The sequence below is a fragment of the Lampris incognitus genome, chromosome 12 (genome assembly GCF_029633865.1).
Source record: "Lampris incognitus isolate fLamInc1 chromosome 12, fLamInc1.hap2, whole genome shotgun sequence".
Classification (NCBI taxonomy): domain Eukaryota; kingdom Metazoa; phylum Chordata; class Actinopteri; order Lampriformes; family Lampridae; genus Lampris; species Lampris incognitus.
In genome coordinates this window covers 50,602,726-50,616,088 of record NC_079222.1, presented here as the reverse complement: position 1 = coordinate 50,616,088, position 13,363 = coordinate 50,602,726, and the positions used below count along the sequence as shown (strand labels likewise).

Below are 13,363 nucleotides of genomic sequence, written 5' to 3'. Positions count from 1 at the left end.
GACCTTCTTACTGTCTCATTTGACCGTCTTACTCTTATTTGACCTTCTTACCTCCTCATTTGACCGTCTTACTCTCTCGTTTGACCTTCTTACTCTCTCATTTGACCTTCTGTCTCATTTGACCGTCTTACTCTCTCATTTGACCGTCTTACTCTCTTATTTGACCTTCTTACTGTCTCATTTGACCATCTTACTCTCTTATTTGACCTTCTTACCTCCTCATTTGACCGTCTTACTCTCTCATTTGACCTTCTTACTGTCTCATTTGACCGTCTTACTCTCTCATTTGACCTTCTTACCGTCTCATTTGACCGTCTTACTCTCTCATTTCATCTTCTTACTATCTCATCTGACCGTCTTACTCTCTCATTTGACCTTTTTACTCTCATCTGACCGTCTTACTCTCTCATTTGACCATCTTACTCTCTCATTTGACCTTCTTACTCGCTCATCTGACCATCTTACTCTCTCATTTGACCGTCTTACTCGCTCATCTGACCGTCTTACTCGCTCATTTGACCTTTTTACTCTCATTTGATCTTCTTACTCTCTCATCTGACCATCTTACTCTCTCATTTCACCTTCTTACTGTCTCATTTGACCTTCTTACTCTCTCATTTGACCGTCTTGATCTCTCATTTGACTGTCTTACTCTCTCATTTGACCTTCTTACTCTCATCTGACCGTCTTACTCTCTGATTTGACCTTCTTACTCTCTCATTTGATGTTCTTACTCTCTCATTTGACCTTCTTACTGTCTCATTTGACGGTCTTACTCCCTCGTTTGACCTTCTTACTCTCTCATTTGACCATCTTACTCTCTCATTTGACCTTCTTACTCTCTTATTTGATCTTCTTACTGTCTCATTTGACCGTCTTATTCTCTTATTTGATCTTCTTACCGTCTCATTTGACCGTCTATACTCTCTCATCTGACCGTCTTACTCTCTCATTTGACTGTCTTGCTCTCTCATTTGACCGTCTTACTCTCTCATTTGACCTTCTTACTCTCTCATTTGACCATCTTACTCCCTCGTTTGACCTTCTTACTCTCATTTGACCATCTTATTCTCTCATTTGACCGTCTTACTTTCTCATTTGACCATCTTACTCTTTCACTTGACCTTCTTACTGTCTCATTTGACTGTCTTACTCCCTTATTTGACCTTCTTACCTCCTCATTTGACCGTCTTACTCTCTCATTTGACCTTCTTACTGTCTCATTTGACCGTCTTACTCTCTCATTTGACCTTCTTACTGTCTCACTTGACCGTCTTACTCTCTCATTTCATCTTCTTACTGTCTCATCTGACCGTCTTACTCTCTCATTTGACCTTCTTACTCTCATCTGACCGTCTTACTGTCTCATTTGACCATCTTACTCTCTCATTTGACCTTCTTACTCGCTCATCTGACCGTCTTACTCTCTCATTTGACCATCTTATTCTCTTATTTGACCTTCTTACCGTCTCATTTGACCGTCTATACTCTCTCATCTGACCGTTTTACTCTCTCATTTGACCGTCTTACTGTGTCATTTGACCGTCTTGCTCTCTCATTTGACCTTCTCACTCTCTCATTTGACCTTCTTACTCTCTCATTTGACCTTCTTACTCTCTCATTTGACCATCTTACTCTCTCGTTTGAACAACTTACTTGAAAATTACCAAAGAACTCAATTGGTGTAGTCAGTGTCTGACAACATTTTCCCCCCCTTTTCCTCCCCAGTTGTTCCTGGCCAATCACCCCCACTTTTTTGAGACGTCCTGGTCGCTGCTCCATCCCCTCTGCTGATCTGGTGATCCGGGGAGGGCTGCAGAGTACTACATGTCTCCTCCGATATATGTGTAGTCGCCAGCCGCTTCTTTTCACCTGACACTGAGGAGTTCCCCCTACCCCCCGACCAGAGGATGCTCTAGTACAGCGACCAGGACACATACCCAGTCTTGCTTCCAATTGTGTCTTTAGGGACGCTGGACCAAGCCGGAGGTAACATGGGGATTCGAACAGGCGATCCCGGTGTTGGTAGGCAACAGAATAGACCATTACACTACCCGGATGCCCCGTCTGACAACATTATGGAAAGGATCCCTACAGAGATGGACCTTTTCTTTATGTTTCACTCCTTGTATTCTCTGTGGGAACACTCATATTTACATCCATCCATTAACCAAGCCGCTTATCCGAATTCGGGTGGTGGGATGCTGGAACCTATCCCAGGTTCTCAGGTGGGGAGCCACCCTGGACAGGCCGCCAGACCATCACCATTACAGGGCACACACACACACATGCACGCACACGCACACACGCACACACACACACACACACACACACACCTAGGGACAATTCAGTCACCTGACCTACATGTCTTTGGACTGTGGGAGGAAACCGCAGCCCCCGGAAGAAGCCCACGCAGACACGGGGAGAACATGCAAACTCCACACAGAGGACGACCCGGGATGACCCCCAATGATGGACAACCCCGGGGTTCGAACTCAGGACCTTCGTGCTGTGAGGCGACCGCGCTAACCACTGTGCCACTGGCGTGGTTTCAGCTAAAGACGAAGTCACGCCGAATCGTGGAGCAGATCATTCATGAGAGGTACACCGGCAGTGCTAGCAATACTTATTTCCAGAGCCATGGCTGAATAGTCAGCTGATTTCCACAATGTGGGTGAGTCATTTGAATTCGATGACCGCCTGCATTTATTTGAGCCAGACTGTATGGATGAAGAGCTCCTAGAGATTGAAAAGAGGACAAGGGGGGCGGGGGGCAACAGGCAGAGGAGGGTGAACCAGCTTCTTTGGCTGGAAGTAGTCATTGACTGAAACCGGCGATCGATTGCCGATTTAATATGCGAACAGCGATCGCCAGTTTCACATACATATGATGTACTTTATTGATTCCCATGCGGAAATCCATCCTCTGCATTTTAGCCATCCTAACACATACTGTGGCCTGGAGCAGTGGGCTGCCGGCACCTTCCTAAATCTGTCAAGGCACAACACTACGTCACAATACGTACGTGTCAGAGGACACGTTTTTGCGAGAGCGAAATACGTGTATATGGACACGTATTAGTTGCCACTGGGGCCGCAATCCCGTCTTCTGGCCACTGGGGGCGCAATCCTGTCTTCTAGGTCTAGGCAGAGCTCTATCGGTCGGTATTCACCACAATTTCTCCACCACACAAGGTAACGTTACATCTAATACATATTTCAGTAACATGTTAATTTAGACATCCTTTCTATAGATGTCAGTAGATTTCCGGGGGATGACCCAACAAACTCTGGGCTAACACGGCTCCGGCGCAGTTCAAATGTTCTAACGTTAACGTTAGCTAGTCCCTGCCTTGGGTTGGGGAGTTTCCTAAATTGTAAACGCCATACATATAACGTTAGTTCAATAATGTGGTACATATCTGCTTCAAAACATAATTTGAAGATAGCAAATGTAGCTACGACTCACATATTAACAACATTCGCTTGGCTTCGCATCGCTCCGCCATCTTTGTTCAATATTTTTGACATTCTATTGCGTCATGACCATGGTCATGACAGACCTAGTAGGCTACAGGGCGCCCCTAGCGGCATCTGTGGGATACGTGTCAATGAACACGTATAAGTGACTTGCAGTATCGTGTCCATAGACACGTAAAGAGGAGGCGACCGGTCTGCAAAGACCTAAGACCTGCTCTAGTCAGTTATCAAATGGTTTTGCTGACATAGCACGGTCGCCTGTGGTCTGGGCTACTTGGGTTCAGTTCCCGGATGCTGCAGATTCCCGGCTGCCCCCTGAATTCGCTACATTGGTGTGAGAAGTGGGATGGTGAGACCGTGAGGCCTTCGGAAGCAAGTGTGCCCAGAGCTGGTATGCTGAAGTGCGGGGACGCGCTTCCCGAAGGGGGGGGGTAGTGTAACAACCATGGATGACTAGACTCGCTAGCCCTTGGTTAATGGGTCAGACCCTTTAGTTGACTGGTTAGCGCGGTCGCCCATGGTCTGGGCTACCCAGGTTCAGTTCCCGGAAGCAGCGGATCCCCGGCTGCCCCCTGAATTCGCTACATATATGACAATAAAGTGAAACTTGAACTTGAATTTAAAGAAGCAAAATCTAAAGAACAAGGTCTATCTCTGTAGAGATCCTTTCCACAATGCAGTCAGACACCTTATAACAGTCTGAGGGTTTTGGTTTTTGAAGCAAGTCGTTCAAACGAGATACTAAGTTGTTTAAATGAGAGAGTAAGTCATTCAAATGGGATAACCCCTCAAAAAACCCTCAGCGCTCTGCCCCCCGTGTCCTTCAGAGCCTCTGTACAGTCACATCCATATGTGCGTAAAGAAAAACAGAAGCACATCTGACGCTGTTCACCTCATGTGTCCTCGTGGTGTGTGCTGCAGATCTGGTATCTGCTGCTGCTGCCAGGTTGTTACTGGTCCTAGACTGGGACCTCCAAATGCAGACAGAGAACCCAGGTCACTGCCAAGGGAGTACTCTGAAGAAAACAGACATGGACCATCAACTCCACTAACAGAGCATAATCTGAGGGAGGGATTCCCCTGCCGTCCCTCAGGAAGTGAGCCTCGCGTGTTAAATGTTGGGCCTACCTGTGCCGTAGGAAGTGGAGAGTGATGCTGAGTAGCCCCCCATGCCCAGACTGAGCACAGGTGGGGTTTCTGTGGAGACTATGGGCGTCGTTTGAGCAGGCTGGGGGTGATTTATTCTCTGGTTCTAAAACACAACGAACATATCAAAACCAAAAATATACTATACCAGTGTTCAAAAAGCAATACAGAACAGGCCACAACAAGGATACAGAAAGCACTCGTCTCAGAAAAGGGGTGTGGGAATGGCTCTTGAATGGTGGGGGTATTTAAACCAGCAAACTGGCAAAAGCTGGTGAATCGAGGCTTGTGGATGCCTCGGTGCCCCTAGACAAATGGAAAGCGTGAAAATGCGATGGTTTGTTTCAAAATGGTGAAATAACGATTTGTTCACTTCCTGTCTCTTCAGCTCCTTTGTCGATATGTGGTTTTGGCCCAACAGCACCAGTATAGAAATGTATGAGACTGTGGACTTTACCCACATACTGTAGGGTAGAATCAATAAGGCTTTAGATTCAGGACAAGAGTGGTTCAACTCTTACAAGAAGAGTGGTTTAATAGGAAAACGTTGCCTGGTCTGACAAGTTCATCTCGTTTTATGAGATGAAGGTGACATTTCAGTTTACCAGCCAGTCTTGGTTCCAGCCCTCACCTATGGTCATGATCTTTGGGTAGTGACCGAAAGGGTGAGATGGTGGATACAAGCGGCTGAAATGAGTTTCCTCCGTAGGGTGTCTGGGCTCAGCCTTAGAGATAGGGTGAGGAGCTCGGACATCCGGAGGGAGCTCGGAGTAGAGCTGCTGCTCCTGCGTGTCGAAAGGAGCCAGTTGAGGTGGTTCGGGTATCTGATTAGGATGCCCCCTGGGCACCTTCCTTTGGAGGTTTACTGGGCACGTCAAACTGGGAGGAGACCCCGGGGTAGACCCAGAACTCGCTGGAGGGACTACATGTCCAATCTAGCTTGGGAACATCTTGGGATCCCCCAGGAGGAGCTGGAGGCCGTTTCTGGGGGAGAGAGACCTCTGGAGTGCCCTACTTAGCTTGCTGACACTGCAACCCGACCCCGGAGAAGCAGCTGAAGATGAGATGAGATGACATGAGATGAGATGACAAGTCCATCCATCCATTGTCTTAACCGTTTATCCTGTTCTCAGGGTTGCAGGGATGCTGGAGCCTATTGCAGCAGTCATTGGGCAGCAGGCGGGGGGGGGGGGACACCACACAGAGGACGACCTGGGACGACCCACCAAGGTTGGACTACCCCGGGGCTCGAACCCAGGACCTTCTTGCTGTGAGGCGGCCGGGCTAACCCCTGCTCTACCGTGCTGACAAGTCTGTTTCTGGTAAGATGTGCTGATGGTGGGGTCACGGGAGTAAACAGCATGACTCCCTACATCCATCCTGTCTGCTGCATTAGCAGGTTGTGGGGTAATGGGGTGGTAAATACTTTCTTGGCTTAGTTAAGACCTGAATACCAACTGAACATAATTTTAATGTCTTAGCAATCGTGAGCATTGTTGCTGTCCAGACACATCCATTCAGTCGAACCTTTTTCGAACCGGTATTCCCTGCAGGACAATGCACCATGTCACCAAGTCCATGTTTCACTTAACAGGGGTTGAAAGACTCCAGCTCCAAGTTGTCGCACTTAAATGTGGATCTAAGTACTGGAGCCTTGTACCGTAAACACTGTCGCCTTCTGCACATTAAAAATGAATACTTACCAAACGTGTTGGAAGGTAGTAGTTTCTCAACAGAGCCCGTCGGTGTAACAACATACTCAACATCTGCACAGGTGAACTTATGACTGTAAACCGACTCGTTTGTCTGCATAACACTCTGCAGTTCGGCGTTAAGGTGTGCATTGCTTCCAGTTCAGATGTCCAGTGGTGTTGCACTGTCGCATCAAACCTGAAAGGCTGGAGTCTGTAAGGGATTTGGGTTTGTGTCTGAGTTGCTGGAGACTGCCAACGCAGGTTTGACCAGTTATGGTGAAAAGAAAGAAGCTGCATGCAGAAGTAAGTAAGCTATGAGAAATAACGAAAACGAGCCGGTGAACAAGTGATGACAGCTAATGCTGGTCTGCCTACAGGGGAACACTCACACCAGTGAAGACGTTGTTCTTGAGGCCGGGGGGCACAAGTGTGCCGGGGTCTGGCTCGTGGCTCATGGCCAGAGTGGGAGGGCTTTTAGACTGCCCACTTGTAGACATGGCTCCTGGAGACATCAGCCCTGGGGAGGTGCAGTGGCTATGGTAGCTGCCATGTCCTAGTGCAGAAAAGAAACCAGAGGTTGGTTTTAAAGTGTGTAACTGTTGTGTGCAGCTTCAGTCTAACACAAATGTGTAAAACGTCAACTAAAAAATGAAGTGAATGTGAATGTAGCTGCCTTTCATACATGGTTCCTGCAACAAAAAAAGCACAGTGAGATTTGGTGGCAAGTGGGTCATGACAAATTTACGGTGTGCATGTAAAGGTGGAGGGGTCACAAGTCCATATTCAATGATTTCATCTGCAATTTCAGTTTTGTTTGTTTGGTTGTTTTTTTTGGGGGGGGGGTTCTCCCCAATTTGGGCGGCACGGTGGCGCCGTGGTTAGTGCTGTCACCTCACTGCAAAAAGGTCTTGGGTTCGAACCCCGGGGTTGTACAACCTTGGGGGTCATCCCAGGTCGTCCTCTGTGTTTGCATGATCTCCCCGTGTCTGCGGTGGGGTTTCTCCGGGTGCTCCGGTTTCCCCCACCATCAAGACTAAAGACATGCATGTTGGGGTTAATACCCCTGTCTGTGCCCCTGACAGAGGCACGGCAGGACGACCTGCAGTTGACCCCCCTGCTCCTACCTACACAGCCAGGATGGCTTAAATGCAGAGCATAATTTCCCTACGGGGGTCATTAAAGTATATCAAAATCAAATAAACAATTAGCCCACTCTTCACTGCTCCCGCCCCTCTGCCGGTCCGGGGAGGGCTGCAGACCACCACATGCCTCCTGTGGAGTCACCAGCCGCTTCTTTTCACCTGACAGTGAGGAGTTTCCACAGGGGGACGTAGCACGTGGGAGGATCACGCTATTCCCTCCAGTCTCCCCTCCCCCCCAAACAGGCGCCCCAACTGACCAGAGGAGGCGCTAGTGCAGCGACCAGGACACATACCCACATTGGCTTCCCACCCACAGAAACGTCCAGTTGTGTCTGTAGGCTTCTCCGGGGTGGGGTCGCGGTGGCAGCAAGCTAAGTAGGGCACTCCAGACCTCCCTCTCCCCATCAACACCCTCCAGCTCCTCCTGGGGGCTAGCAAGGCGTTCCCAGGCCAGACTGGACATGCAGTCCCTCCAGCGAGTTCTGGATCTACCTGGTGGTCTCCTCCCAGCTGGACGTGCCCGGAAAACCTGCAAAGGAAGGTGTCCAGGAGGCATCCTAATCAGATGCCCGAACCACCTCAGCTGGCTCCTTTCGATATGAAGGAGCAGCGGCTCTACTCCGAGCTCCCTCCGGGTGTCTGAGCTCCTCACCCTATCTCTAAGGCTGAGCCCAGACACCCTACGGAGGAAACTCATTTCAGTCTCTTGTATCCATGATCTCACCCTTTCGGTCACTACCCAAAGCTCATGACCGTAGGTGAGGGTTCGAACGAAGACTGACTGGTAAACTGAGAGCTTTGCCTTCCGGCTCAGCTCCCTCTTCACCACAACGGTCCTGTACTACGTCCGCATTACTGCTGATGCTGCACCAATCCACCTGTCAATCTCCTGCTCCATCCTACCCTCACTCGTGAACAAGACCCCGAGATACTTGAACTCCTTCACTTGAGGCAACAACTCATCCCCAACCCGGAGGGAGCAACCCATCATGGTGGTTTGGTGGTAATGGATCCAAACTATTGTATACAAGATATGTCAAGCTTCACCCCATCAATGTGTCGTGTGTTATTTCATGATTATTGAGTGTTTGCAGGCAATTTCCACAACAGTTTATGGGGTCCCACCGATATCCTAACCTGCTGACCTTTTCTTGACGTGGTGACTAGTCCACTACCAGAAGGGTCCAGGAGGCTGGGGAACCTGGAGCCCAAGTGAAAAGGGTTTTTTTGGCGCCAAAGGTCATCCTTTCAGGGAACAGGATGGCAGGAAGTGATATAAATTTTGAAAACCTTTTAGCGGGTTATAAGAAAGTAGTTGACGCGTGATTGGATGTGTGGAAACTGTATTTGGTTACTCTTCCACATCCTACAAGGTGGGTTCAGCTTTATAACACTCACTGATGCTTGTTGAGGTGTTGTTGTGTGTGGTGGTTGTGAGGTGTTGTTGTGTGTGGTGGTTGTGAGGTGTTGTGTGTGGTGGTTGTGAGGTGTTGTGTGTGGTGGTTGTGAGGTGTTGTGTGTGGTGGTTGTGAGGTGTTGTTGTGTGTGGTGGTTGTGAGGTGTTGTGTGTGGTGGTTGTGAGGTGTTGTTGTGTGTGCTGGTTGTGAGGTGTTGTGTGTGGTGGTTGTGAGGTGTTGTGTGTGGTGGTTGTGAGGTGTTGTGTGTGGTGGTTGTGAGGTGTCGTGTGTGGTGGTTGTGAGGTGCTGTTTGTGGTGGTTGTGAGGTGTTGTGTGTGATGGTTGTGAGGTGTTGTGTGTGGTGGTTGTGAGGTGTTGTGTGTGGTGGTTGTGAGGTGTTGTGTGTGGTGGTTGTGAGGTGTTGTGTGTGGTGGTTGTGAGGTGTTGTGTGTGGTGGTTGTGAGGTGTTGTGTGTGGTGGTTGTGAGGTGTTGTGTGTGGTGGTTGTGAGGTGTTGTTGTGTGTGGTGGTTGTGAGGTGTTGTGTGTGGTGGTTGTGAGGTGTTGTGTGTGGTGGTTGTGAGGTGTTGTGTGTGGTGGTTGTGAGGTGTCGTGTGTGGTGGTTGTGAGGTGCTGTTTGTGGTGGTTGTGAGGTGTTGTGTGTGATGGTTGTGAGGTGTTGTTGTGTGTGGTGGTTGTGAGGTGTTGTGTGTGGTGGTTTTTGATGTGTTGTGTGTGGTGGTTTTTGATGTGTTGTGTGTGGTGGTTGTGAGTTGTTGTTGTGTGTGGTGGTTGTTGAGGTGTTGTGTGTGGTGGTTGTGAGGTGTTGTGTGTGGTGGTTTTTGATGTGTTGTGTGTGGTGGTTGTGAGTTGTTGTTGTGTGTGGTGGTTGTGAGATGTTGTTGTGTGTGGTGGTTGTGAGGTGGTGTTGTGTGTGGTGGTTGTGAGGTGGTGTTGTGTGTGGTGGTTGTTGAGGCGTTGTTGTGTGTGTGGTGGTTGTTGGGGTGTTGTGTGTGGTGGTTGCTGATGTGTTGTGTGTGGTGGTTGCTGATGTGTTGTGTGTGGTGGTTGCTGATTTGTTGTGTGTGGTGGTTGTGGGGTGTTGTGTGTGGTGGTTGTTGGGGTGTTGTGTGTGGTGGTTGTGATGTGTTGTGTGTGGTGGTTGTGAGGTGTTGTTGTGTGTGGTGGTTGTGAGGTGTTTTTGTGTGTGGTGGTTGTGAGGTGTTGTTGTGTGTGGTGGTTGTGAGGTGTTGTGTGTGGTGGATGTGATGTGTTGTGTGTGGTGGTTGTGAGGTGTTGTGTGTGGTGGATGTGATGTGTTGTGTGTGGTGGTTGTGAGGTGTTGTTGTGTGGTGGTTGTGAGGTGTTGTTGTGTGTGGTGGTTGTGAGGTGTTGTTGTGTGTGGTGGTTGTGAGGTGTTGTGTGTGGTGGTTGTGAGGCGTTGTTGTGTGGTGGTTGTGATGTGTTGTGTGTGGTGGTTGTGAGGTGTTGTGTGTGGTGGTTGTGAGGTGTTGTTGTGTGTGGTGGTTGTGAGGTGTTGTTGTGTGTGGTGGTTGTGAGGTGTTGTGTGTGGTGGTTGTGAGGCGTTGTTGTGTGTGATGGTTGTGAGGTGTTGTGTGTGGTGGTTGTGAGGTGTTGTGTGTGGTGGTTGTGAGGTGTTGTTGTGTGTGGTGGCTGTGAGGTGTTGTGTGTGGTGGTTGTGAGGTGTTGTTGTGTGGTGGTTGTGAGGTGTTGTTGTGTGTGGTGGTTGTGAGGTGCTGTGTGTGGTGGTTGTGAGGTGTTGTTGTGTGGTGGTTGTGAGGTGTTGTTGTGTGGTGGTTGTGAGGTGTTGTAGTAACACTACTTTGATTTTGGGGGATTTTTTTTGTCCTCCTCTGTGTGTGTGTCCTCCTCTGAGAGTGTGTCCTCCTCAGAGTGTGTGTCCTCCTCTGCGTGTGTGTCCTCCTCTGCGTGTGTGTCCTCCTTTGTGTGTGTGTCCTCCTCTGAGAGTGTGTCCTCCTCAGAGTGTGTGTCCTCCTCTGCGTGTGTGTCCTCCTCAGAGTGTGTGTCCTCCTCTGCGTGTGTGTCCTCCTCTGTGTGTGTGTCCTCCTCTGAGTGTGTGCCCTCCTCTGAGTGTGTGTCCTCCTCTGTGTGTGTGTCCTCCTCTGTGTGTGTGTCCTCCGCTGAGAGTGTGTCCTCCTAAGAGTGTGTGTCCTCCTCTGAGTGTGTGTCCTCCTTTGTGTGTGTGTCCTCCTCTGAGTGTGTGCCCTCTGAGTGTGTGTCCCCTCAGAATGTGTGTCCTCCTCTGTGTGTGTCCTCCTCAGAGTGTGTGTGTCCTCCTCTGTGTGTGTGTCATCCTCTGAGAGTGTGTCCTCCTCTGAGTGTGTGTCCTCCTCAGACTGTGTGTCCTCCTCTGTGTATATGTCCTCCTCTGTATTTGTGTCCTCCTCTGAGTGTGTGTCCTCCGCTGAGTGTGTGTCCTCCTCTGTGTGTATGTCCTCCTCTGTGTTTGCGTCCTCCTCTGAGTGTGTGTCCTCCGCTGAGTGTATGTCCTCCTCTGAGTGTGTGTCCTCCTCTGTGTGTATGTCCTCCTCTGTGTGTGTGTCCTCCTCTGTGTGTGTCCTCCTCTGAGAGTGTGTCCTCCTCTGAGTGTGTGTCCTCCTCAGAGTGTGTGTCCTCCTCTGTGTATATGTCCTCCTCTGTATTTGTGTCCTCCTCTGAGAGTGTGTCCTCCTCTGTGTGTGTCCTCCTCTGAGTGTGTGTCCTCCTCTGTGTGTGTGTCCTCCTCTGAGTGTGTGTCCTCCGCTGAGTGTCTCCTCCTCTGTGTGTGTGTCCTCCTCTGAGTGTGTGTCTTCCTCTGAGTGTGTGTCCTCCTCTGTGTGTATGTCCTCCTCTGTGTTTGTGTCCTCCTCTGAGTATGTGTCCTCCTCAGAGTGTGTGTCCTCCTCTGAGTGTGTGTCCTCCTCTGTGTGTGTGTCCTCCTCTGCGTGTGTGTCCTCCTCTGCGTGTGTGTCCTCCTCTGTGTGTGTGTCCTCCTCTGAGAGTGTGTCCTCCTCTGAGTGTGTGTCCTCCTCAGAGTGTGTGTCCTCCTCTGTGTATATGTCCTCCTCTGTATTTGTTTCCTCCTCTGTGTGTATGTCCTCCTCTGAGTGTGTGTCCTCCTCTGTGTGTATGTCCTCCTCTGTGTGTGTGTCCTCCTCTGAGTGTGTGTCCTCCTCTGTGTGTGTCCTCCTCTGTGTATGTGTCCTCCTCTGTGTGTATGTCCTCCTCTGTGTGTGCGTCCTCCTCTGTGTGTGTGTCCTCCTCTGTGTGTATGTCCTCCTCTGTGTGTGTGTCCTCCTCTGAGTGTGTGTCCTCCTCTGAGTGTGTGTCCTCCTCTGTGTGTGTGTCCTCCTCTGAGTGTGTGTCCTCCTCTGTGTGTGTGTCCTCCTCTGAGTGTGTGTCCTCCTCTGAGTGTATGTCCTCCTCAGACTGTGTATCCTCCTCTGTGTGTATGTCCTCCTCTGAGTGTGTGTCCTCCTCTGAGTGTGTGTCCTCCTCTGTGTGTGTGTCCTCCGCTGAGTGTGTGTCCTCCTCTGTGTGTATGTCCTCCTCTGTGTTTGCGTCCTCCTCTGATTGTGTGTCCTCCGCTGAGTGTATGTCCTCCTCTGAGTGTGTGTCCTCCTCTGTGTGTATGTCCTCCTCTGTGTGTGTGTCCTCCTCTGTGTGTGTCCTCCTCTGAGAGTGTGTCCTCCTCTGAGTGTGTGTCCTCCTCAGAGTGTGTGTCCTCCTCTGTGTATAGGTCCTCCTCTGTATTTGTGTCCTCCTCTGAGAGTGTGTCCTCCTCTGTGTGTGTCCTCCTCTGAGTGTGTGTCCTCCTCTGTGTGTGTGTCCTCCTCTGAGTGTGTGTCCTCCGCTGAGTGTCTCCTCCTCTGTGTGTGTGTCCTCCTCTGAGTGTGTGTCTTCCTCTGAATGTGTGTCCTCCTCTGTGTGTATGTCCTCCTCTGTGTTTGTGTCCTCCTCTGAGTGTGTGTCCTCCTCTGAGTGTGTGTCCTCCTCTGTGTGTGTGTCCTCCTCTGCGTGTGTGTCCTCCTCTGCGTGTGTGTCCTCCTCTGTGTGTGTGTCCTCCTCTGAGAGTGTGTCCTCCTCTGAGTGTGTGTCCTCCTCAGAGTGTGTGTCCTCCTCTGTGTATATGTCCTCCTCTGTATTTGTTTCCTCCTCTGTGTGTATGTCCTCCTCTGAGTGTGTGTCCTCCTCTGTGTGTATGTCCTCCTCTGTGTGTGTGTCCTCCTCTGAGTGTGTGTCCTCCTCTGTGTGTGTCCTCCTCTGTGTTTGTGTCCTCCTCTGTGTTATGTCCTCCTCTGTGTGTGCGTCCTCCTCTGTGTGTGTCCTCCTCTGTGTGTATGTCCTCCTCTGTGTGTGTGTCCTCCTCTGAGTGTGTGTCCTCCTCTGAGTGTGTGTCCTCCTCTGTGTGTGTGTCCTCCTCTGAGTGTGTGCCCTCCTCTGTGTGTGTGTCCTCCTCTGAGTGTGTGTCCTCCTCTGAGTGTA

The 13,363-nt window shown here is 50.1% G+C and overlaps 2 protein-coding genes across 2 annotated transcripts in view; both read right to left on the bottom strand.

The window, feature by feature from the left end:
• LOC130121645 (inactive carboxypeptidase-like protein X2) overlaps window positions 1–13,363 on the bottom strand; it is a 152,977-nt gene that overhangs the window by 71,050 nt on the left and 68,564 nt on the right. The window lies entirely within an intron of this gene.
• Window positions 1–13,363, bottom strand: part of LOC130122070 (myocyte-specific enhancer factor 2C-like) — a 33,143-nt gene that overhangs the window by 709 nt on the left and 19,071 nt on the right. Inside the window, exons 5-7 of the mRNA XM_056291097.1 lie at window positions 6,710–6,873; window positions 4,609–4,732; window positions 4,373–4,496 (exon numbers count right to left, since the gene is read on the bottom strand). Coding sequence (XP_056147072.1) covers window positions 4,373–4,496; window positions 4,609–4,732; window positions 6,710–6,873 — 412 coding nt within the window. The remainder of the gene's footprint in view (window positions 1–4,372; window positions 4,497–4,608; window positions 4,733–6,709; window positions 6,874–13,363) is intronic.